The following is a 25,447-nucleotide window of genomic DNA, read 5'->3' as shown; positions in this document are numbered from 1 at the left end:
TTATCATCTCGTTTTCTCTTTTTTTTTTACACATTAATTGAAACCTTGCAGACACATTTCAGTCCACATGCACCAACAACACACATAAACACTGGCAACGGGCCTAAAGCAATAAGTCTAAGTGCTTATGGTGGAGGAGATAGACGTCTGTTCAGGAGATCAGGTTGCACCGTGCTCATGCATGTGTGTGCTTTAAGGCGGAGAGACGGACGACAGAGCGTGCCGTACTAATAACCACCACATGGGGGCAACATGTTGAAGTACATTCATGTTGCTGCTGTGTTGAACTGACTCTGAGGCGCTGGGATGAGAGCCAGCTCTCATACACTGATGCTTTTCAGTCTGTCCTCGCCTGCTAAAAGAAAAAAAAAAAAACCCAAGTCATATCAGAGGGGGAGGATTTTGAGCCAATCATAACTCTTAAATGTTTTCTTTTTTTCATTGCTGTCTTTTTTTGGGTCGGTCGTTTGGATTATTTGTAATTTAACTCCACGAAGTGAGGGTTTTAAGTTAATGAGGGAGTTTTGCTACGGAGTCCCAGAAGTGACAAACTTCACAACCCATTTTTCACAAGATAAAATAAAACATAAACACAACCAATTATTTATTTGTACTTTTTTTATCCACACAATTTTACCTCAATTTCCTCCCAATATTTCCACATTATCTGACATTTCCCATTCTTGTCTTTGCTGATATGATTATGGGAATCTTTTGATTGATTTAGGTCTAACAAGAAGGAAGAAGAAAGCAATGTGTTGAAACTACACTATTAATTTTGGTATTATTAATTAAATTAGCAAACAGTTACAATAGCACACATCCAGTCATCGATCTGTTTTTTACCCACACTACTCACATCTCCCAACATTTCCTCTTCATGTCACATTTCCCATTTTTGCTGTTGCTGACATGATAATATGAATTGTTTGGCCGGTCTATGTACATGTCTGACATTATAGGTAAATAAAAAACAAAGAAATGGAAAGGGGTGTTTTAATGGCAATACATAAATAAACAGTTGGTGCCAGTAATACACTAATACTTTTGTTATCACCTTGAAACCGTTACCGTGAAAAATAGAAAAACAGTTGCAATAAAAATAGAAGCTGAATGGTCGAGGTGTGTGTCTAGTGGTGAATAAAAAATAAATAAACTAAGAAAATGTGCAAAACAGAATTTAATAATGATAATAATAATAATAATAGGAGTAGAAGTCAAATCAACTGCTCGATTAAAAATAGAAAACAGTTACAAGTAAAGTTGTGTTGAAGGGAAAAACATGACATAGATAAATGATTAGGTCCACACTGTCCTGCCAAAAAAGGAAAAGCAAGATATTAAAAATGTTTGTGCTGAAAAAATGGGACCTAATGTCTTAACTCTATCTTAACTTTATATTTTGTTCATTAGATAGTATGTTATTGACACGTGTCACCTCTGGGACTCCATAAAATACTATACAATGAAAATGTGGGGAACAAAAATGCACAAAGTGAGAAGAACTGGATCCGTACGAACACCGACCAGTAGACAAAATACAACCTGCTTCCAGAGGCAGCAGTCTCAACCACCACACGTCTCGAGGGAGTTTCATTTCTTTTTTTCTTTAACCTAAATATTCCCATTGCAGCCTCTTAAATGACTGAGGGATTATAAATCACCTGTGGCTCAGAGGCCAGAAATGGTCCTTGTGCAAATATTTTCTTTACCTAAGTCCACAAAACCCATTAATATAAGTTAGAGGCCGCACGGGCAGCGGATTACTCTGCCATACGTTTGACTTTTTTCACTCATGGATGTTTTGTTTCTGTGGCTCAGTGATTCACATCGTCTCCCCACATATTGTGTTATCAAACCTGCTGCATGTTCAGAGTTTGCGTCTTCTTCCTGTGTCGGTGTGATTTCCACAGGGAGCGCCGGTTTCCTCCCACAAACCAGAGACACGCTGGACTGGAGACTGTAAAATGAATGCGTTGTCCGTCTATTTGTATATATAGATGCATATAGTATCCTGTAAATGTACACAGTGCAGCTTGTCATGGACTGTACCCTGACTCTGAGCCAATGCATGCTGGGAATGGCTCCAGCCCCCGGAGCCCTTCCAAGGATAAGGGAATATAGAAAATAAATGGAAAACTGCACTTGGAAAAAGAAACTGTATGTCACTTAGTGGTTATATAATTCTTTCTTTTCCCATTAAATATAGTTCTCAAAGCCTCAGAGGGAATGAATGAATGAAATTGTTCATTTTTCAGTGGCTATAACAGGACACTCATCGATTTGATTACCAATTCTTCCCCAGAAAAGTAGCGAAGACACTTTTCGCTCCATGAAATTCATATCCTGAGCCAAAATTTGATGAGCGGCCTCCATGTTATAATCTTCTTTAGTCACATTGAAGAAGAACAGTCTCGATTTCATCTTGTAACATCTGCGATGTGACTCATTCTTACCAGATGACAAGAAAACAGAAATTTGTTCGAATAAAAACCACATAAAGTCTTCCATAAAAGCGAAAATTGGTTAATGACTTTGTGCTCATGAGGGCTTAATATGCTTAAAGCCAGATTTTTTTTATTTATATCTCAAACAGCAGCCATCAGCTTTGCAGATGCGTTTTGGTATATGGGTTGAAATGTGGCAGGAAAACTACTGCACTGTACATTTTGTAAGTTGACTTTACTTTTAAAAAAAAGTCAGGAAACCCTTAACCTCAGAAGTACCAAGTAAAGTAGACTATTACATTTAAGTTGTACAAACTAAAAAGTTTAAACAACTTAAAAGTATTTGTCCATTATTTGTCAATATCTTTGATTGTGAGAATCAAGTACCTGAAGCACTTGATGTGTAAAATCTGACAAAGTAGACTAATATTTTTAAGCTGTTGAAACTTTTTAGCTCTTCTTTACTTGGTACTTCTGAGGTAATCGGTTTTTCTGACGTAGTTAAGTCACTGAATTATGTCAGCTTTTAAAATTTAAATTGTATAACATGTTAATTAGTGAGCTTTAGAAGTGCTGGCTGTTACCTTGGACAGAGCGAGGCTAGTTTGTGTTTTCAAGCCTTTATGCTAAGCTAAGCTAATCAGCTAATGGCTGTAGCTTCATATTTACAGTACAGGTGTGAGAGGAAATGTAATATACATTGTAAAATCTGACAAAGTGACTTCACTTAAAAGTCAGTAGTCTCCTTGACTTGGTAATTCTGAGTTTATCTGTTTCCTGCCTTGTAAATCCAAGGTTTAAACTTTACACTGTACGTATTGGTGAAAGCGTCTCACCTGTTTCTCAGTACACTTTACCTGTGCCTCCTCTTGACCTTGTTCGCCAGGAAGCCGCTGCCCTCTTTGTTTTAGTGCGGTAGTGCCATCCAGTGACCGGGAGCACAAATCTTTATGCACGCTATCGATAATAATGCAAGTTCTGCTCATTACATCCATCAAAAACAGCTACTTTTTCCATTAGTATTTTTATTTTGTTGAGGACACCTTAGCTGGAGCCCCTGCTCCGGGAAGAAAAAAAAAAGAGGAACACCTTTTGTAGCCGATATATTAAGTCTGAGCTATGGTAAGTGCTTGTGCCTTTAAGCAATGAGAGGTTTTTTTATACAGCATTTATATACAGCGTCTATACATACAACATTCACACCAACATGGTTGCAGTGGGCATGCCAGTCCACGTGCACCCTCCAATTTTTTTCTTGACTCTTGAACAAAACAAAAAAAAAAAAGGGAAATAAAAGGGCGGGGAAACATGGAGAGAAATACATACACGCATTAAACAAGAGATTCCAGAAAGCACCAGGTTCAAGTTGAAAAGGAAAAAAAACAAAATAAGAGCATGCATATAAATCTTTGGGAATGGCTTCTGTTTAAAACATATATGGTTTTTATTCTACATTTTTTTTTTTTGAGAAGCTATTTTCACCTTGATTTTTATGGAACGAACGTACACTAGGAGAGGAACGAGGGATGAAGATGGAGCTGGAATGTGATGAAGAAAACCCAGAAACTAAAAAAAAAAAAAATCATCAACACTGAAGTAAGCACAAGAAATCAAAAATGTGATAGACGTCTTGGTTGCTTTTTCTTTTCTTTTTTTATCTCTACTTGAATTGAGTACAATACAAATAGAAACTCGGAGTTCTTTCACGGAGTGCAGCGTGGTAGAGTTACACTCTGAATGCTAGTCCTAGTACACAGGTAATATCTAGTACATTCTAGTATACCAGCTGTTAACGGTATCGTAAAACACAAGTTAAAACCCCTTTGCCGCCTGCTCTACAGGTCAGCTCTCTTATATAATTCATACTTAATGTCGAGAAAATTTGCCAAACTGATGTTTTCAAATCTTTTTTCTTTAGTGATCACCTCTTAAAATTTTAATTTGTCCACATATTATACACAATAATATGTTACATCGTTGGTTAACTGCTTCTATGACTGATGCGCTGTGTGTGTGAAAGCATCACCATAGTATGCTGGTGTCTGCCTGCTTGTAAGCTGTGTCTACTAACCTTGAAGCTAAATAATGAATGATATGTCGTGTTTGAGGTCCATGTCCACTTAAGTTTTGAAATGAGTGCGTGGATTAATGACATCATGGTTTGTGGGCGAGGCAGTGTTGGTAAGGGGGGGGGGGGGGTCAGTGTTGCGGGGCTGCGGTCGAACACGCACGCTTACAAAAACTTTCACACACTCATTTACAAACACACTTCCTCGTTGGAGGCGCGGCTGGGAAACGCGCTCTACTTCTTCCTGTAGTTGCCGAGCTGGATGGCGGAGCGGTCGAAGACGCAGCGGAAGGTGATTGGCTGAACTTCCCAGTAAGGCACGGGGTTGCTGAAGAGGCTGATGCCGGAGTACATGGCCTTCTTGCTGTTGAGGCCGGGAGGACAGAAGTCGCCTGTTCCCACAGCGGAGATCTTGTTGGCATGGAGGTAGACCACCTAGAGAAGGGATTTTAAATAATGACAGCGTTCAGCCACTGAGTGGGATGTGCACGGCAACAATTTAGTTTTTTCCAAAATAAAGCAGATAAAGAAGAAGATAATAATAAGTCACCAAATGAATAATAACAGGTCAAGACAGCTAAAATTATTCTTTTTCTCTTTCTCTGTTTAACTGCAGAGCTGCTTGATGCTTAAAGGGGCACGATGTAGTTTTGGAGAAGAAATTCAAACTCAGTATTTTCATATTTATAATATTAATGAGGTAATGATACAAAACTCAGAGATATTTATGTTTCCAACTGAATAAAAAAACTGTTCTCTGAGGAAAATAAGGTCCCCAGAACACTGTTTGAAGCTAGAAAGGTGGCAGGGTCCGCCACATATAAACAAAGTAAAAGGCTTCTTCAGTTCTGACTAACTGGAGGGGAGTTGCAGGCTTTTAAACTCTGTGTGGGAGTGTCCTTACGGAGTCGTCAAGGACTTTCTATTATATAGTTTGTTAGTCAATGAAGATTTTTCTCTTCTTATTGAAATTTCTTCCCCAAAAACTACATAGTGCACCTTTAAGCGCAAGCACAGCTTTATGTGTATGAAACAGGATCCTAGAAGGAAGAATGAAAGGAGGGAAGTGCCACAAAGTCAGTGGGACGGACAATATAATGCTAATTACAGATTACAAAAACACCACGCTATAGGAGGTCATAATGAATCGCGATTTCCATCATATACATACAATGGAACAGAAGACAGAAGATGAAGAGATCACAAAAACGTGACAAGTAAGCACCTCATTAAGTCCTTCTGGGAGCGTAGTTCCTGAAATAAAAACCCTACTAAACACCTGCTTTCAGTAGAACCACATCGAACTATTAAAGCTTGGGTACTCACAAAATAACAGCAAAAAGATGTTCGAAAGGAGCGCTGCGCTGCACTAATAATCCACGTAAACTACAGGAAATTACCTCGCAAAAGGTTTATTGGGGACGGGTTTGATGCGGCGGTTACACGAGCTTCAGAAGCGTAATGAAATTATGACATTAAAGCTAAATGGCCTCAGATCGAGTCTGTTTACGGTCCCCCCTACTGCTGAAATCTGTAACATTATAGTCCTAAAGGCTACCAACACTTTACCCAATAAACAAACTAAGTGAATCCATGTGACTTTTGTTATGGAAGCCTTAGCTGACTTGTAATCGGGGCAGTGTTAACATAAACAAACCAAATGCAAAAAATGCGAAAGTAAACCTTTCCCGTATGGTTCAGATCAGGGAAAATGAGCTGTGTGTGGTCACACTGTACGAAAATGAGAAACATAACTATAATGCTCATGCAGAGGTAATTTGCTGGAACTAAATGGTTACAAAACCAACGTTCCTGTGATCAACCAAGTTAATATCACTGTAATCAGAACAGTACGTACCTGGATGTACTTGTGGTCGGACAGGCCGGGAGGAACGCCGGTCAGGGCGTTGTTGTCGAGGTGCAGCTCTCGCAGGTGGGGGACGTTACCCAGCGTGCCATTTTCCACAGAGCTGATCTCATTGTAGCTCAGACCCAGCCTGCAGGAAAAATCAAGTAAGATGAGACGTGGAAATGTGCAAATGTGTAGAACCTGGAATGCAAGAAAACTAAGATAGTTACATCAATGTTTGTCTCCGGCTGCCAACATTATCATTACCTAACAGCAAGAATCTACACCTGTCAGCGAGGTCGTTACCAGTTTTATTTCTTAATAAAGTGAAAAAGGAAAAAGAAAAACCATCCCTCACTCGTATCCTCTCCAACATACTCTCCTAATGCTTCATCAAAGCCTTCTTTGTTCTTGTTTGGTATGCCATCTTTGGCACAATCCAAGCAGTGATCTTATAAACACAGTTTATCCACTTTTTTCGAGCTAACCAGTTATTTTGATTATTCCAGAGCTGCTGTTTAAGTCTTAGGTTTTGTTATAGTTACAGTAAATCAGTTAAGAACGAGGACTCCTAGTAAAGTTAATACAAGTCAAACCAGAGAATGAAAACAGCATGAAGAACTGAGGTAACAACAGAATAAGAAATGGATGTTCACATGAAGTTTTAAAGCAGTACTATGTAACTTTGAGAGATGAGAGATGGAATAACACAAACTTTCTTTTACTAATATTAAGTTGAATTCAATAGCACTACATACTTACAACCTTACTTAGTCATAGCCCTAGCATATGGTGGCTAACGTTAGCTAATATTAGCAAACTTTAGATAGTAACTGACGTAATTAAAGTTAAAATTACACAAACTTCCTCTTACAAACAAAAGGCTAAATGTATTATCAAAAAAATACAACTCTGTAAAAACACTCAGGTGTTTTCAGACTACAACCTGACTTTATTTGGTATGACCGGTACAACTAGCGTATGGACGCTAATGTTAGCTAATGTTAGCAAACTTTAGATAGATACCTGTGTAAATGAAATGCTGAATTCATTATCAATAAAACGCAACAAGCCGATTGACCAGCATATGTTGGCTAATGTTTTTGCTAATGTTAGCAAACGTAAGATAAATACAGCTGTGTGTTGTCACACTAAAACCAAACTTACTGTAGTTTGTTATGAGCGGCAGCATATGGCTAATGTTAGCAAACTTTAGATGGATAGCTTAGGCTTTATTCAAGTTGAACAAAACAAAAGCTGAATTTCACGAGCAACAAAATGTTTTTTGCTGAATTCAGTTCAGTCTGCTACGACCACAGCCTTAGTTGGTCTCGTCCAGTAACTTATGGTAGCTAATGTCAGCATTATATTGACTTGAGATAGATACTGTACATGGATTGAAAGAGCTGTGTAACTGATTGACTGCCTTCTTGTGCTACATATTGATACAGATAAACATTATAAAGGTTGTATTTCAAAAGTAAAAGTAAACACAGTCGGCTATGTCAACAGTAGACATGACTCGTCAGTGCACAACTACACTGTAATTGGCATTTGCGTCCATTGCGGTTGCTTTTCAGCCATAGTTAGGTGTGTTTTAAGTCTTAAAATCAAATTATAAGGTGAACACGAATCATAATTCTTACTTGGCCAGGTTCTTCAGGCCCCGGAGGCTGCTAGCTGTCACCTTGGTGATCTTGTTTGCATCCAGGTGGAGCTCAGAGAGGGAGCTGGGCAGACCTGACAAACCACAAGACAGGAATTACTACCGGGAACATGGTGATGACTTAAGTAACATCTACCTTAGAAGCTTACATGACATTATGAAGCCACTTAAGCTTGAAAACAGGCGGTTGGCAATGTGTAGCATTTCATTTCAGCTCAAAAAGTGCAGACCAATTATCAAAGAGTGGCTGTTTCTAAGTCTATAAACTCCAAAAAGGTCCTTAGTCGATGTATCATTTTACTAAATACACCATAGTTGTTCCCACCCTGACCTACTTTTGCATTTCTAGGCGGTGCAATTTGTGTGTTTTTTCACATTGAGCCCATTGTTTCACTGCAGACTTAAATCCAAGCATGCATTCTTTGATGGTTATTTTTGGCAGAGGCTGACCAGATCAAAACATGAATTAGGCCAAATTCTCCTTATTTAGGTATTAATTCTGTGGATATAGATAAAAGAGCGTTACCTTTGGGGATTTCTGTGATGTTAGTGTCTGCAATGCGGATGTAAGACACCCTTTTCAGGTCAGCAAAAGCACCGGCGTCGATTCCTGCGCTCTTCAGAGGGTTGGAGCCGAGTTCTGAAAAGAAATGAATGAAAAAAAAAAAACGAATGAGAGCACAGAAAAAAAAGGAAGAAGAGGAGGAAAGAGAGAACAGCAGTAATTGATCACGTCTATGAAGTTAATTCCTCTCCTGGTGTGTTACGGGAACATCGAGCTGAGTCATGAGTAAACAAAGTCTTTGGCAAGAGATTAGCTTGTGTTTTCAACGGAGCCTTTCTCCACGCCAGATTCCCCCGATTTGTCTCGGAGCGTGATTCTCACATCGTTGCATTTTTAAAAGTGACTGTATTCACACCTGGCAATGACACTTTTTAATGTGTGGAACAGGAAGTTTTACAGTCAGAGATAAGTTGTCAGAGTGGAGCAAAAGGAGGAGAAGGAGAGTCAAGGACAAATAATCTGATTCTTTGGTTTAAATCAAAAGAAAACTCATGTTGTGTAATTATGCATTAACAGGCTGCCACAGTCTGTAGCAGCCTCAGCACTTCCACACTGTGATTTGTGAATCTTGTCTCAACAGTTAAATGCCATGAAGCAAACTTTCCTTCTGGTCTTTCCAAATGAAAATCAATCAAATTTCCCATTCCCACGCAAGAACCTACTTAACCAATAAATAAAACGTCTGGACAAAATGACTGTTAACATCCTCCCTCGGTGAAGGCTGCAGCTTGTTACAGCTGCTGAAGTTCACCAGAGGCAGGTTATGTGTTTGGAAACACTTATTTTCCCCCATTGAAGTGGGCTCATTGTTTGCCTCGGAAAAATTAGGAGCATGACTAAAGAAAATCCTCGACTAATTTCTGTAGCATGTTGCACGTAGCATCACATCTACAACTGATTTTCCTGCGGTAGGTTTCATCTTCAGAGGAGCTGACCTTTGCATCTTCTAAAGTCTCTCATTGTCCACTAGCATTTCAGCTGCTGATCAATGAAGAAGCGGTGAAATGATAATGATTTTTCCAGTTGCCTACGTTTATATGACTTGAAACCTGGAGCACAGCTACTAACATTGTCCTACCACTGGAGCTTTGATGATGGCAAAATCACGGACGTACCTCTGAAGATGTGACCTACCTACCACCGTCATACCTCTTCAAACTGCTTGTGCTATCCAAATAAATATCTGTGTTTTTTAATTTTCATACCCATGACGATGACATGGGACATGCCCTGGAAGGAGGACTTCTTGATCTTGGTGATCTCGTTCTCGTGGATGCGCAGCTCCTGCAGGCTCTTGGGCATGTTGGCGGGCACGTCCTTGAGCATGTTCTTAGAAAGGTAGAGACGCTGCAGCTTGGTCAGAGGGCTCAGGGCCTTGGCGTGGATGATGGTGATTTTGTTGTTCACCAGGATCAGAGCCTAGGAGGGAGAGCAGCAGTGAGATTGGATACCAGAGCAATCTGTGGTTGTGAAACACATTGCAGCAGTCTGTTCCTGTTTAAATCCACATCAGTGTTTGAACTTTTATTGTTATGGAACTTGAACTTTATTTGAAACTTTACACCTTTGTGGCTTTCACTGTTTTTTCTTTCGCTCAGAGACATTCGCTGCTACAAATGCACCATGGGCCCTTTAAAAAAATAATCTCTTCTTTCCAGATGAGAATCCACGAAAAACAAGACACTCTGAGCTCGGCAGATGTTAGATACTCCAGCCTGTCTGCGCTCTCAAGATGGAGGGCCAAGTTCAAGTGCACTCTGGAGTTATCGCTAATGCATTTTCAGAGGACTCTCTCTCCTGCTATTCCACTCTCATGTAAGCAGACACAAGGCAATGTGAGGTATGTGGTCAGTTCCCTTAAGAGGCCAGTTGCGCTGGAAACAGCTCTGGCCATCAGACAGAGGTATTTATTGCAAAGTTTTGAGGCGTTTGAAGCTGTGAGGGTTTAAAGCCTACGGGTGAATAGTTTCCATGCACCTGGTGACTGGAGGAGTGGTGGTGTAACGATGATAAGGACGGGTGGAAAAGGGTGCTATGGGTGGCTATGTGGAGGAGGATGTAGCTCAGGGGCATAGACGATAGACGATAGACCTTGTGTTTCGAAGGCACAGAGATGTTTCGAAGGCACAGAGATCTTCCACTGGGGGACGAAAGGGATTTTTGATGGGACCACTGACGGGGGACGGGATGCACATTGTGAACAACAAATCTGTGGTGAAATTGGCAAAAGAGCTAGTTTGCTGTTAGCAGCCAGTGAGCAGCTAGTCTCGCCCCTGCTTGGTTTGCATATCTTTAAACCAATCACAATCGTCTTGGGCGAAGCTTAACCTAGGATGCAAGGACGGTGCCCCTGCAAAATAATGTCGAGGGAGGCGACAGCTGATGGTAACAGCTGCTATCTTGTATATGTTTGTGCCGTTAGCAAACAGGTTGGTGTTAGAGTAACTTGCCAGTTTCAGCTTTCAGGTTGCTAGCTTGAAGGCTGTTCTTGTTGCTTCACTTGGGGATGGGGATTTTAAAAACAGTACACTCAGATAGCGGGGGGAAATGCGCCAAATAACAGGCTTTATACCAACAGTCTACATGTGGTAAGTCGGACTAGTAAGCAGTATAATCCTGCGGTGTTTGGCTGAGGACTTACAGTGGGAGATTTGTTAGTTTTGAACAGGGGGAGGACGGATAACCGCTCTTGCCTTAAAGGCTGGAAAAGCTCTGTCAAAATGTAATCATTCCCAATAACTTAGGGTAAAATATTAGGGTTAGGGTTTGGACGGAAGGTTTCAGGAAGGTTGGGGAACGATAAATGCATCGTTTAAAACAAGACGTGTCCTCATAGGGATCGTAAAGGGTTCATGCTGAGTTGTATGCTTACATAAGAACACATTACATAACTTTAGGAACAACACACAGACATGCAGCTGCACACATGGAAGTATAACGTCTCTTACGTGCAGTCCTTTCAGGTTCTTGAAGTCGTTCTCCTTGATCTCCGTGATCTTGTTGTTCTGCAGGTCCAGCAGGGTGGTGTCATCGGGGATGTCCCCAGGAACAGCCTTCAGTCCTGATGGAGGAATGTTTTGTGAGACATTGTTTAATTAGAAGAAGGGTATGAGGGTTAGAAGCGTGAAAATGCAATAAATCTGTCAGAATGATGGACGATGGAAAACTGAGTTTGAGGCGAGGCAATGACAGCCGGGGTTAACCACACTCTGACCTCAACAGGAAATGGATACCTATTCGTCTCCATCAGTGCGGTCGGAGAAGGTCTATTGTATGTCAAAGGTTCTTAATATATATTTTCTCATTAAGTTTCTTTACTTTAAGCAATGGACACACAATTTCCTGTCAAAGTTGGAGAAGTTTTACTGATTGATAGACTGTCGTATCTGTGTGTGGGAAGGGCTCAGCTGCAAAAAAGGAACTGAACTGAACTTAAAACTTTGCTTATTGCTTATTTAGTCGTGCATATTTAATGCTACGGGGAAGTAAATTAGATTTTCCGGGGCTTCAAGCTCTTGTCTGCACATACATTAAGAGGCAGAAATCAAACCTGGATGAGCAGGAAAGTGAAAGTGAGTTTACAGCAGCGACACGTGAAATTACAAGGCCTGCATCGCCAACGTAGCATGCTACATAAAGTTTCAATGATAGGGGTTCAGAGCACATCAAATAGTTATTCGGTCCCTTTGGAATGTCACCATAAAACCCCATTCTGCTCTGAGGCACATATGGTGGAAATGGACCTTAAAACAAATTTCCTTTGGAGTAAGTAAGCGACTGCATACCTGGACACTGAGCTCACTCCGAATCGTTTTGCTTGGACTTTATCGTGGCACGTCATGGCTGATGTGACACAGAAAATGGCATCTGTAGTGAAAGACTGTTTGGTTGAGTGGACTGTTTTGTAACAAAAAAAAGCGGAGACAGCTGGGAGTCATGGTGTATGCACTTCTGCATCCGTGGTTACACAAAAAATACATTCAGCACGGGCTGGTTTACATTTCAGAGGAAGAGGCGTAGGATAAACTGTTTAACAAAGAAGCTTACACTCTATCTCCAGACTACGTACGTGTGTCTGGACACACTTTGTCCTGAAAGCTTGTGACGACCTCTGTTCGGCTCACCCAAACATTACTTACAGCTAGGTTTGCTTTTCTGTCAGCTTTTTCCAACTCGGCAGTGGATGACCCACAAACCATCACAGCTGTTTGTGGTCACCGCCATCATTACAGCGCCACACTGTATACCTCTATACTTGCACACACGTTGTTTTTTATTGTTCGTCTCTCAAAGTCAGACCACCTCAGCATTTACTGCTCCAGTTGTGAATATTCGTTTTATTTTTGCTACATAGCTGGAATTCCCTTTAAAAATACATTTTCTAGTCATTGTAAAGTTAAAAATGGTTCTGTTAGGGTTTGTAGCGTAGCAAAGAGGCTGATTGTTTAGTTTTTAGGTTTTTTTCAGGGTCACACAAAGATTTCTTTTAAAAAAGAAACATTAAAGTTGCAATGTGTAATAATTTTAGTTTAAAACATTCAAAAAATGAACTGAAATCATCAACAGACTGTGAAGAAAAAGCATTTTTTGATGTACTGTGTTGCAGAGATAGACAATCTATTGAAGTTAGCATGCTAATCAGCTAGCCCCCAGCCAGTTTGTACCTTAAGTGTTGGTAGTCTGATAGTAAACAGCACCAACACTTCCCTGAGCTCCCAGTCGGAGCACCAGCGATAGTTGGCAGCAGTTGGCCTCTGGTGATATGTTAGACAGGTGGCCAATTCTTACGTACAGTATTGCACCTTTAAAACCCAACTTTCTTCCAGATTTGATGTCCTTTCACATCCAATTTGTTGCATTTCCTGCTGCAAGAAGACACTTCACAACAGTTTACAGCAGGAATAAATGATCTCATGACAAACACAGCTTGAAACTGCTTTCTGTACCAGAAGATTTAGAGACAAATGAGTGGAAAACACGAATGAGCTATTGACTATTTCCAGGCACGACAGCCTCATCTCAGTGCCTGTTGACGGTCTGCAACGTTAGCTTAGAAATAGAGTCCGCTAACATAAGCTAGCTTCCGGTGCAAATTCATTTTAATGGGATTTTCAGGATTTATTGTAATCAGTAGAAATTATTCCTGCATTTCACATAAAAACTGGAGGAGCTGTTGTACAAAAAAAGGTGATCTTTTGATGGATTTAGTGACAAATGAGCGCAGCTTTTCAGACAAGTACTTGGCCATATGACATAAAACTGATTAGCACTGCAATAAAAATCAGCGCCTGACACCAATAGCATGAACTGACGAGTGCATATAAATTCTTTGAACGTCATGCTTCGGTCAGCATCTCCATTTTCAGCTGTTAGCCTCTTGGCAGGAAATGAGCAAGGAAAAATGGGACTTTTCAGTCTTGCACCAACTATTATAGTCACCATTAATCACTCCATTTTAAATCAGTGTGATTGGGATATCAAGCGTATGATTGCTTTGGACTGAACTGGACTCGTGTTCAGCACTTCCAAGCATTAATGACAGTGTTTATGTAACGTCCTCTTGTTGTCTGGCGCTGCGGCCGGGGCCAAGTGGAGTTGATCTCGCTGCATCAGCAGAGGCCTGTTTGCCTCATGGGATTGGGTAAGTTGGGAAATTTTGGGTAGGCCGTTCACAAATGTGGGCAGACGTGATGCCCTCCAACCGCACACCTTACACAATCACAGTTTATAAAAGAAAATTAATTAATTATAGAAGCTGACTGGGCCTTTAATCTAAAAAAATAAAACAAACAAAAGGCTGTTGTGTCAGTTTATATTTGCCAACTTTGTCAGAAAGAGTTTGAACTTATCTATGATCACAACTCATTTGTACTCGAGGCTACATTTTCCCTCTTGAATGTTTTTACTGTCACCCTGCCAGCTACAAAGGGTGCTGAGGGGTGGTGAGCAGACTCTTCTGTCATGCTCAGGCCTGTGTGTGTCCAAATTCATACATATAAGTTTCAATCCTGTGTGTGTGTGTGTTTGCGTGCATGCGAGCAGGTCTGGGGAACAGATGGAGGCTCGGGGCCAGCAGTGCTGATGCAGGAGTTGAGAATCCAGCCATGGAGCTGCCTCTCCAGGGGGAACGCGCTGCCGACGACTGGGGCCCCGGCTGCAGGACTGATGTAATGGAACCGGCCTTTTCCTGAACATCACTCTCTCCAGCTGTCTGTGGCTCTGACTGCCTGTCTGTGGCTCCAACCGCTGAGCCACCTGCCTGTCCGTGGTGCCTGTCTGTCTATCTGTAATTGTTGTCCTGAATCTCTACAGGCTTTTTATGTCACCGTCTACCCCTTTTTTTTGAGCTTACTCAACTAAAGTGGTTATGAGCTTGTTGTCCGTCCACTCCTCTTTTTTATTCTATCCTCCAAGTTTGTCCATCTGTGTCACTCCCTCCCTCCCTCCGACGACATAAATCTGGTCCTTCGAGCTCGGTGAGTAAGCTTTACATTGAGAAACTTCAGGATTTCTTCAGGACTTTCCAATGCGCGGGATAACCAGGAAGTGGAGTATGGCTCATAGCATCTGTCAGCAGTTAAGATATCAACACTGGTGTCATGTTCTCTGGAGGATCATCACAATAATACGTAACATAATGTAACCCTCACATGACCCCGTGGGTTTGGGTTGACGGTACACGCTGCTCAGTTTGTAAAGTCGGTGAACTTTTTTTCCGCTCGTGTCACTCACGGCACAGTAAAAGTGCGATAAAACTGGCCTCAGCGTGTGATCCACCAGAGTGAGCTCAGTTGTTTGGAATCCAGCTCACAACATGAAATGGAGGCGCGGACGAAGAAAATGGATGTGAACTGTTGAACATTATGATTCAAATCAAGTCCCGCTGACACATTTTGGGGATCAATCTAGGGATCTTTGGAAAAAATGATAAAGCGTCGTAGTTTAGCTTGAAACTGTATCAGCGTTAGTCTGGAGGAAGGTTTGACTTCACCCATTATCGTTCTGCTAGAGGGGAAATAACGCTCTAAACCAATCACAGTCCTCCTGGTTGACGAAATCCCAGGATGCATTGTTCGAGCCCCTGCAAATTAGTGTCACAGGTGAACTTGTTTTGGTCATGGGGAAGCGAGCCCCGGCATTAAAATGGCTAAATTTCCTGCAAAAGAAAAGGCAACACCTCCGAGCTTGTTTTCATTCGTACCGTTAGCGACAGGGTAACTTGACCTTTTGCGAGCTCGTAGGTGGTGGTTGTATCTGCAGATAATGGCATGCCAATGGTAGACTTACGCCTCGACTCCGTGGGTCAGTGAGAGAAGTTTCGGAGACTGTAAATTCAAAAGTATGAATACTCAGGTGATTTACTACCATTGAAGCTTGATCAGCGTTTTTCATACTGAGGATTTATGTAAAGCAGAGGATACCGCGACCCGTTTCCTTGTGTATTGGACATGTTTTGCCTTTGTTTCCACTGATTACACCTTTGTGTAGCAGTCACTCCGGTTAATAATCCATTAATGCTACAATGCTCCATATTAAGCATTTAATTACAGGTACTGAAGTCCAAAAAGCAAAGAAAGAGCCCCACATATATCGAGAGAGCGTGTTGGCTTCTACACAATATGAACCATGAGCGGGAGGCGTCTCGTCTTACCGAGGTCAGAGCACTGGATCACGCGCAGGTGGCACTGGCATCTGAAGGGGCACTTGGGTCCTTCAGGCATGGGATGGAACCTTACATCTGGCACCTCTGGATCACCTGATCCCGCCTCATCCTCCATCATGAAGTCTAAGAAGCCGGACTGGCGGAAGGGCGGCAGAGCCCAGCACGCAGTGACAAGGAGCAGAGAGAGACAGGCTGACCTCATGGTGCCGCTAGCAGGGAGCCTGGAGGACGAGAGGAGACAGTTCAAAAGGTTTGGGTGGATACATTTTCAAAATAGTCCGTCTATGATTAGTTTTGAAAATACCATACTCTGTTTGACTGTTTCTGATTCACTGTTACAGAGGCAAAGTAGAAAGGGGGAGAGAAAACAGACTTTGAGCATGGCAGTGAATCAACGGCAGAGAGGGAGAGAGACAGAACAGGAGACGTTGATTGAGATCCAGAGGGTCAAAGGGCAAAGGTCAGAGGTGGAGGGCCAGAGGGTTAAACACTTGGGTGCAACAATTTAGTGTGGTCGGTCAAATAAGCTCTGACTGGTCAGTTTAACGCAGAAGGTGAAAGGTGATAGAGCAGAGGCTGAGAAAATGAGAAAATTACACAATATTACTTTGTCAGCAGGGACAAAGTAGAGGTACCTACGCTTATGTTAGTAGTATTTGTACTTCTGATTATATTTCAACTGTTTATCCATTAGGCTATCACTGACTTGTACTACATGCTTTTAGCTTTAGTATTAGCTTTTTCGCCAGCTAACTAGCTTTCGCACAATCTAAGTCACAGTGTGCAATATTAAGATGTTATATTACATTTTCTTAATCGAAGTACGTGCGTGTTATTTTTTATTTAATCAGCTGATTGACTGAAGAAGTGCCCCTGTTTGGAAATCACTGTACTATAAGATGAAACTGTGTACTAATGTTTTGCTGTTGGTTCATTAAAGGGTACTTGTTTGCTGTCGAGTCATCTGGATGCTATAACATGCCTGTGTAATTTGCTTTTGCAACAGAGACAGAAACAACATCGACTGCTGCATGAGCAGCATCTGCTTTAACTTTTACACTGATACACATCATGGGAAATTTCATGACTGCCACTTTATACCACTAAACTACAGTTTGTGTTCAAAAGTAATGAATCACAGAGATAGTTTGTTCGCCATTAAAGTATTTTATCGTCCATGTGTGTCAAAATACACCGGCGGAGCGACTGTCACCGGGAGAACCCTGCCGCCTTATGTAGTCGTCTATTTCCAAACACAACCACAACCCAGATGACACATACACAACTCTCTCTCGAACTCAAACAGTACAGTGGAGATCCACAAAACTCCATGACCTCTTACACGACAACACACACCCGCACAGGGAAATGCATGCATAGTCTCAAAGACCCAGCAATCTGCTTGTCATACGCGTAGCCAGGAGTCGCTCCTTTCCTTTTGGTGCCACAATAATTGAAGGGCGGATTTGAGCCACAGCTGCTAACAACTGATTTGGGCGCAGCTGGCGTTTTAGTGGACCTTGACCTTAACATCATGAGCAGGATGATGAAACTGACCCAAAACCATCAGTTGGACAGAGCTGAAAGTGACTCCAGGCTGGTTTATATGGCCAATGTGCATGCATCTGTGCTTGAAGTTGTGTTACTTGCATGATTTTAGGTTTGAATAAAGGAAAAGATTGTGTTTTTAAGCGTGTTAAAGCAAAGTTGATTGAGTAAAAGAAATAAATGCACAGGTTTAAGTCTTTCGAATGCTCTCAAGTGTGTCTCCCTGAGAGCGAGAGAGGCAGCAGGAGAAAGCGATGTGCTGATGTAGTTGAAATTCAGGCTACGTCAGGTCACAGGGATCACGCCTCAGAGGGGACTTCTCAACACAAGCAGTAATTATAGTCGCTGTCCACAAAACAGCCGCCACTTTGACACACTGTACAGCTTCGGTCCAGTGGTTACAGTGCTTGCATACAGTATGACCGAGCTTGAAATCACTTCCATTCAGGAGGGAGCTGTGTTGGATGGGATAGCTCTGCCTCTTAATGTTCCTCTTTCACTCCTGCTCTGTTTGCTACGAAGCAGAAAAACCTGAGAAACACTCAAAAGGGTGATTTCACCGAGCCTGGAACTGTAGCGCACAATGTTTAATGCCTGGATGCAGTTTTCCCTGCAAAAAAAAAAAACCTCTCCTTTTTTCTCACATGGAAACATGGAGTACGCAGTGGGAGGCGTTGAAACAAAGAGTCTGAACATACAGTAGATCCAGAGGACACGTTGTTCCAGGCTCCTCGACAGACTGAGTAATCTTGGCTATGTCGGGATCTCTTATCTAAACGTAGCCGAAAGCTCAATCCAACGAAAACCTTGTCTGCAAACTTGGCTTCAGCTTTCTGCCGTCACTTTGGATTTAGGGTATAAAGCACTTCAGGGTCAAGTATTGCTTGTAGATGCCTTTGATGGTTTGTTTTATTCTGGCTTTGATGCCAGATGAGTTGGGCTTGTCTCGTACTATGATGCATTTATTGCCAAAACTGGAAAGGTTTTGAAAGTCACTTCTCATGGAGGTACTTGTGTCCTGAACTGCTTACATCTGGCACTTCTTGCAGGCTGGATCTTTGAGATTTATCTACAAAGCCAGCGAACAGCAGTGAAACACAAAGTTTCACTTTGTGTTTCACTGCTGATTAATGACCCTTATCTCCCGGCTTTGACCCTTGGCCACAAGCACATAAACAGATATACATGCACATGTGCACCGGTGGAGGATTTCAGACGGACCCTCCATGTGTCCCGCCATCAATCCATCAGCCTTCGTCCATAAAAGTTTCACCAGCTTTTTAATGTGAGCCAGACGAAGAAGAAGCAAAAAGAAGAAGAGAGAGATCTGAAACTAAGCTCCATGAGCATTTAATGGCTTCGGCATTACTACGACTTTGTGAGTCATAATCAGACCCAGGAGTTGTTGATGATGAGACTACAACAAGATTTTGAAATAAAACCAGGAAAAAAGAGTACGAGAGATTTTTAGGGATTATCGTTGGGGACATTAACTATCAATTTGTGGCCACAGCCGCAGAATAAACTTCTATAAGTGGTATTGATATGATTAAATAAGGGCATTTAGAGATGGAGGGCTGTACATTGTGGATATTTATTGCTGTTCACAGTGGTGAAATCACGAGTTGATATTCAAGGCTTTTTCCCAGCTGGGGTGAACCTCTGCAGACGATGCATGAGACAACCTGCTGTGCCCAGAGGGTCGGTTCTTTCATTATTAGCCTGCTCAGATGTGTCCGCAGGCGCCGCAGGTTACGATGCCCCCACCTCCACGCAGACACACACGTGAAGAATCTACTGAACACACATGACACGGTGTTTGTGTATGCGTGCATGCTGGAACACGACCCGATCGGACAAACTTCGACATCGTCAGTATCAGCATTTCCAGTCCTCTCGAAGAAGATGCAACTTTGTGCTCTTGAATCAAAGGTGTTCCTTATCGAGGAATCGTGGAGATCAAACCAGCTTAGAAAACATGATCTGACTTGTTATGTCCCTTTCTTAAAATTTATATCTTGCTGAGATGAAACATTGACGTGTTTTTGTAGTTGTTTGATTTGTATCTCTACTTGTTTCTTACAGTTATTACAAACCATGTTCACACTATAATTTACTAATAGCATTACTTTTAAAACAGTGGTTTTAATTTCTTTGGTATTGGGGATACCAAAGAAATTGGGGATATAAAGTTCTGTTCATGATGTATCCGTTCAGCATGGCCTCATTCGGAGGACACGGCCAGTATCAAATCTTGGCACGGCTGTACAGTGGTGATTCTAGGGGTCTGTTGGGGTCCTGGGTTGAGATAGCAGCTATGCATGGTATAGTGTCTTTATAGGAGGCTTAAGACAGTTTATAGTTGTCAGTTTTGAGTGGTCCCGGGCAAAGGGGCCCCAAACATTTGCCCTGGTTTGGCTCTCCTGATGGTGCGCATCTCCAGCTGTATGCCAGCATACAAGACGGAAATAGGACAGGCTTTATTCTCAAGAAGTGGACTGACACTAATCAGTGACAATGTGGCATAAATTGGTACACTGTCTGGTTTCCTGTCACTGAAAATACCACCGAAGGAATGCAAAGTGTGAACAACAATACAGGTCAACTTGAGGCATACAGAAAGGGTGACATTCACCCCACAGTCTCAGGCTGGAGAGGGACGCTTCTGATGGATTTGGCAATTTTAGCCTCGATGGTGACTGTTGGGAAACTTTGGAGTGGTGATGAAGTTAATGAAAAGTTAATCTGTAACTCATTTCATGCTAAACCTCAACCATCTAAGGCCTTTCGAAGGGTTTGAAAGGGCCTTGTTGGTCAGCAGATGCCTGTTGAAACACTCCACATGGGACTATGGTGGCTAAAGACATGATGTATCAGAAAGGAGGAACAGCACGAGCATCTGTGAGAAAGTTAGGTCTGTATTTTCAAAAGATTTACAATCTACCACTTCCCAGAAAAGGACATGTGGTAAATGTTGCCCCAACCATCTCCATCTTCTTCTCTGGTGTCTCTTAAAAACCTGCGATCCATCATCCCGGTGCCTGGCTGAAAAAAAAAGGGGTGTAGGCTGACATTTCCTGTGGCGGCGGCATCCTTGTCAATTCTCCTGCGTCCCTCTTTTGTCTCATCTCTCTCTTCCCCTCCCTCCCTTCCTCCCTCCCTCCCCTTCACTCTCTCCCCCTGGTCTGGCCCCAGCATTACTAATGATTCCCAGACAGGAAGCAGAGCTCGCATGAGGGAGTCAAGTAATTTTCCCTCCTTTGCTTTGTCACTTTCTCCTCTTTTGTCGCTGCCTTTTCACTGAAACTCTCAGGCTTAGAAAATCAATGAGACACCGGAACGATTACCATATCAACCGAACCTGACGAATCTTTCATTAAAACTTCTGCAGCATGAAAGGAACGGACTTGAATATTAAGCAACATGGTGTCTTGATTTTAGCGAATCGTGTCTCACACTGAGGGGGAACAATATGAAACAGACATCAACTCCCATCCCACCCCTCTCCCTTCTAACTCTCCACAGGCCTGCGTCTGCCTCTGCAGAGCGTCTGTCAGCAATGAATCACTGGAAGGTATTTACAAGGCCACAGGACGTTTTAAACACGTGTGGCCCTTTTAACCCGATCAGCAAATTAACGTGAGCGCTCCTCCCACGTGGTTTACGGAAACACATACGCTCGGACATGTAAGAGTGATTGATAATAACGCCAAAGTCTCTGGCAGGAGTCGGTGGTCGTCAACAGATTTCTGATAAATCGGGGGATTTTGTGAGTGAGAACATCTGAAAGTATGTGAAGACACGGCCAACAAACAATTTCAGAGCCAAAACATTCTTGTAATAGGAGTCGTGTCTGGCGTCAAGAGAGCCCAAGACGCCCCTTGTGATCTTTTGACCACTACAATCAGTTTCTTCAGAATGATATTAAGTGTCAGAGCCATGTTGATTACGTAAAGATGACTTTACTGAAGCATGCCTGTTGTCTGTAGACATAGCATGAGAAAGCCAGCGAGCGGTTAAACCGCATTTCATCTGTTCCATGAGAAGAGCTGTCGGCCTGCCATCAACCTCAGTCCCATTATCAACAGTCTGCGCTGCACAGACGTGGACGAACTGCCCAACCTTCTCTCCCTTTCTTCTCTTTCCATCTCCTCCTCCCTTTTTCTGTGCTCTTTTCCCTCCTTCACCCATAGCTTATGGTATTTTCTTTCTCCGTCTGACCCTTAAAAACTTTGGCGAGGAACACCGACATGTGGAACTTTCTGGTATTCCAGTGAGCAGAAGTGAAGTGAAGTGAGGGAGGGGAAAAGCCTTCATGGCTGATGTCCATTCAATTCCATTGTTCTTCTGCCTCTTTGTGACCCGGAGAGTTGAAGTCCAGATGGAAAAAATGCAGCCCCTGAGTGCAAATCTGGGCCTTGTCTCCTCCAACCCTTCCGCTCGCTCATTCCTGTTCAACATCTGCTCAGCTCGACTCAAAAATATGAACTGGTGAAGCACTTTTATAGCTCTTGAGTGTATTTTAGTAAAAAGTGTGTATGCCACGTTTAGCCTCCATTCTAATCTTAAGTCCCACATTTCTATTTTGTTTGTCTCAGTTTTTCCCACTCTGGTTCTTTCAGAGCAGCTGAGCCTTATTAGGTTTTTTCCCTGCTGGCAAAAAGGATGTAATGAGTTAGCTGAGAGTTGTGTGGTGGCTTGCCGGGAAGCCTTCAGACCTCTCTTTGATAGAGGAAGCTGTACCATTACGGGATTAATGGCACTGTGCGTTTGCCAGGTACAGCTTTTTTTTTTTTTCTTCATCTCCTCTTCAAAGCTCTCTCACTTTAAGTTGCCCCTAGCAATTTGGGTCCTGTTCTAGCTCCTGTGAAAACACAGCAGCAAAAAAAAAAAGGAGAAAAAAAAGGAGAGGAGGTTCACACTGAGAAGAAACAGGGCAGCAGAGTCGAGACAGATAAGAGATTGGGGTTAAATGAACTGCTGAAATGGAAAGTGTGAGGAGCTGCAGAAACAACTTGTCCAAATCAAAGTCTTGACATGCACATAAAGAAATCCTCATTGTTGTTTCAACTTTTTTTCCCCCCTCATTTGCTTGTAGACTGCCCAAACACCGCAGGGGAAGGAAAAGAGAATGAAAGAAAACTAAACAAAGAGAGAAAAGGAACAAATTAATGCAACAAATCGTGATTTCTTTTCCACTGACGTCAACAAACAACCTGATTAGAATGCAGAAAATCTAATTCCTCTGCCTTCCCCTCCTTCATCCCCTTGTCGTTCATGTTGACATTACAAATCTGATTCACTTTATAAAACTAACACGAGCTCGAGGAATGCACTTCCATATGGGATACATCCAAACAATCAACAAACAAAATGTCCAGACACTTGGCCACGGAGGAGCAACACATTAAAAACTGCTGAGAGCATCACGCGGCACTCAGTGGAGGATAGTTTGGACGTTAACGACGGGCCAGATGAATACGTTTTCTTGGCAGAGGAGTGAGGTACCAGCATCAACTGTGCACTACTACCACACCCCCTTCGCTAGCCGCTGCTCTTTTGACTTAGCTGCGTGCAGATTGGACTGGGAATGCTTAAGAACAAGACCTGGCAACATGTCCAGAATATACACACATGAAGAAAGTTAATAAAACATACTTAAATCCGGTTTAATAGAAAGACACACGTGCAGTAATCTCATCTTCATAAAATGACATCATCAGCAAATAATGTGACTTTTTCAACCATGACTAACAGTTTATCTTGTGTACAAATCCACCCAAAAAAACAAGCCACTCTCTCAAGATTATTTTCTATCTCTTCAAAAATGTGTGAAACCTAACTCTTTACTCCCACCCTCACCACCTCGTACCCATACTTTTCCCCAGAGTTAAAGGATTAACCTACCTGTTCTCAGTAGAAGCAAGGCAAAGAGGAGCTGAAGGAGAGATGAGGCTTGACTCCCAAAAATCCAGTCGAGTGGGGGGGATGAGACTGTGAGGTGGCTGCGAGGGCCTATGGGGTAATTGGACTCGGAGCGCGTGTAGCCAAGATCAAGCAGGTGTGCTCTGTCACAACAAGGGGAGGAGAGAGAGAGAGAGGGAGAGAGACAGAGGAGAGAGAGGGGAGAGAGACAGAAGGAGGGAGGGGTCTGACCGCCGAGCTCCTCTCAGGACCGAAACAATTGGTGGAGAACTCGCCCCGCTCTCGCTGTGCGTGCTCCAAAAACAGCGTGAAGAAGAAGAAGAAGAAGAAGAAGAAGAAGAAGTGGAGAAGGGAAAAAAAGGGAGAGAGAGAGAAAAGGAGGAAGAAGGAAAGAGAAGAAGAGACAGAGAGTTTGAGTTTAAGGCTATAAGCAGTGATTCGGCTGGCAGCCACCCTCACTGTGACATCTGGTAATGATAGGTCCGGTGTGGAGCTGAGCAGAGATCGCTGCACACAAACTCTCTTTTCTCCCTCTTTCACACTCTCTCTGTCATTCATTCTCATTCAGCCTCCATAGTGGCTGTCCCCAGGAATAAAAAAACAAAAAAAAAAAACAGAAAAACAACACATTCACATTCACACTTTTGTCTAATCTATTCACACGGGCACCTCCCCCCAGCAGACCTCCTTCTCTGTTTTAACCCCATTCCCCAAATCTTGATTAGGTCTGTTGCCTTAATGGACCATTGGGTCTATTGGAGTTTACTGGCCAAAAACAGAGAAGGAGCACTTTGTGGGGGACTATGTGGGAGGTAGAGGGAACTGATCCTTTTGTCCACATGATCTTAGTTTTGTGAAATATCTAACGCAAAAGCGATCCCAAATAATTCTGTACGATCAAAATATAAAGATATATCGCAATATTTTGGTTTTCATGGGAATCGGCAATAGACACCTTTCTCTTTGCCAGTAGACAAGTTTGCCTTTCTGTTTTTTTTCCTCTTGTTGACGTCACGAATGTGTCGGACAACAGTAACAACAGAAGTCAGCAGCAAAGAGGCATGTGCCAATGACAGTGGTTTCTTTTTTATATCTGTTACTTCAGTCTCTCTTTCAAACTCAATGCAGACTGGTCAGTGTTTGCGCAGAGATGGATGAAAAAGCATCTCAGTGTCATGTCCACCTGGGTAACATGTTTCCATCTCTGCCAGTTGCGGCCAATTAACACCTGTGACTACTGCAGAGGCATTTGACCTGGTGGTGAATGCTAATTGTACCCAGTGTTCCCATTGAAGACAAAAGCCAGATGTTGGTGGGTTTTAATCCAATGTGAAAGGGTTTTATTTTCACTCTATAAAATTGAGCAAAGTGTCTTTAAATCCATATTTTGCTCGCTGGATCGGACCTGCCAAAACTGGATCTAATCAGAGCAGGGCTGGTAGGGGGGGGCCGTCTGTTGAACCAGACCTCTTCCTTATCACCGTGACGGGAAGGCGTTAGAGTGGCTAACTGTTTTTTTTTAGAGACTGTGTCATGCTGTTGCAAGAAGGTCACAAGTTTAGCTTCTGCATTAGCCAATGTCTCCATCCGCAGCCATGTGCTAAGTTGGCAAGCACGTCTCGGCCTCGATCCGCTTCTGTGTTGTTAATCACTCTGGCTCACGGAAAGCAGCTATTGAACTTTGAATGGAAATGATGATACACGGATAAAGCCTTT

At 42.5% G+C, this 25,447-nt stretch overlaps 1 protein-coding gene across 1 annotated transcript; it reads right to left on the bottom strand.

The window, feature by feature from the left end:
* Positions 1 to 3,452: 3,452 nt before the first annotated feature.
* On the bottom strand, positions 3,453 to 24,054 carry dcn (decorin). Its single transcript, XM_073480720.1, has 8 exons — positions 23,714 to 24,054; positions 16,247 to 16,479; positions 11,544 to 11,656; positions 9,801 to 10,014; positions 8,557 to 8,670; positions 8,011 to 8,104; positions 6,374 to 6,512; positions 3,453 to 4,950 (listed from the first exon to the last, which is right to left on the bottom strand). The coding sequence occupies exons 2-8, from the start codon at positions 16,458 to 16,460 to the stop codon at positions 4,750 to 4,752; spliced, it is 1,089 nt and encodes a 362-aa protein (XP_073336821.1). The 5' UTR covers positions 16,461 to 16,479; positions 23,714 to 24,054; the 3' UTR covers positions 3,453 to 4,749.
* Positions 24,055 to 25,447: the final 1,393 nt, after the last annotated feature.

The sequence above is a fragment of the Pagrus major genome, chromosome 14, assembly GCF_040436345.1.
Source record: "Pagrus major chromosome 14, Pma_NU_1.0".
Lineage (NCBI taxonomy): Eukaryota > Metazoa > Chordata > Actinopteri > Spariformes > Sparidae > Pagrus > Pagrus major.
The sequence above is the reverse complement of the archived record's forward strand: the minus strand, read 5'-3'. Positions and strand labels throughout refer to the sequence as shown.

Excerpts from the sequence above, each read along its gene's own strand:
- dcn (XM_073480720.1), bottom strand. The coding sequence starts at position 16,460 with ATGAGGTCAGCCTGTCTCTCTCTGCTCCTTGTCACTGCGTGCTGGGCT. Across the intron at positions 6,513-8,010 it reads GGCCTGAAGAACCTGGCCAA|GCTGGGTCTGAGCTACAATG; the intron begins GTAAGAATTATG and ends TTTTTCCTGCAG. Across the intron at positions 4,951-6,373 it reads CCGACCACAAGTACATCCAG|GTGGTCTACCTCCATGCCAA; the intron begins GTACGTACTGTT and ends TCCCTTCTCTAG.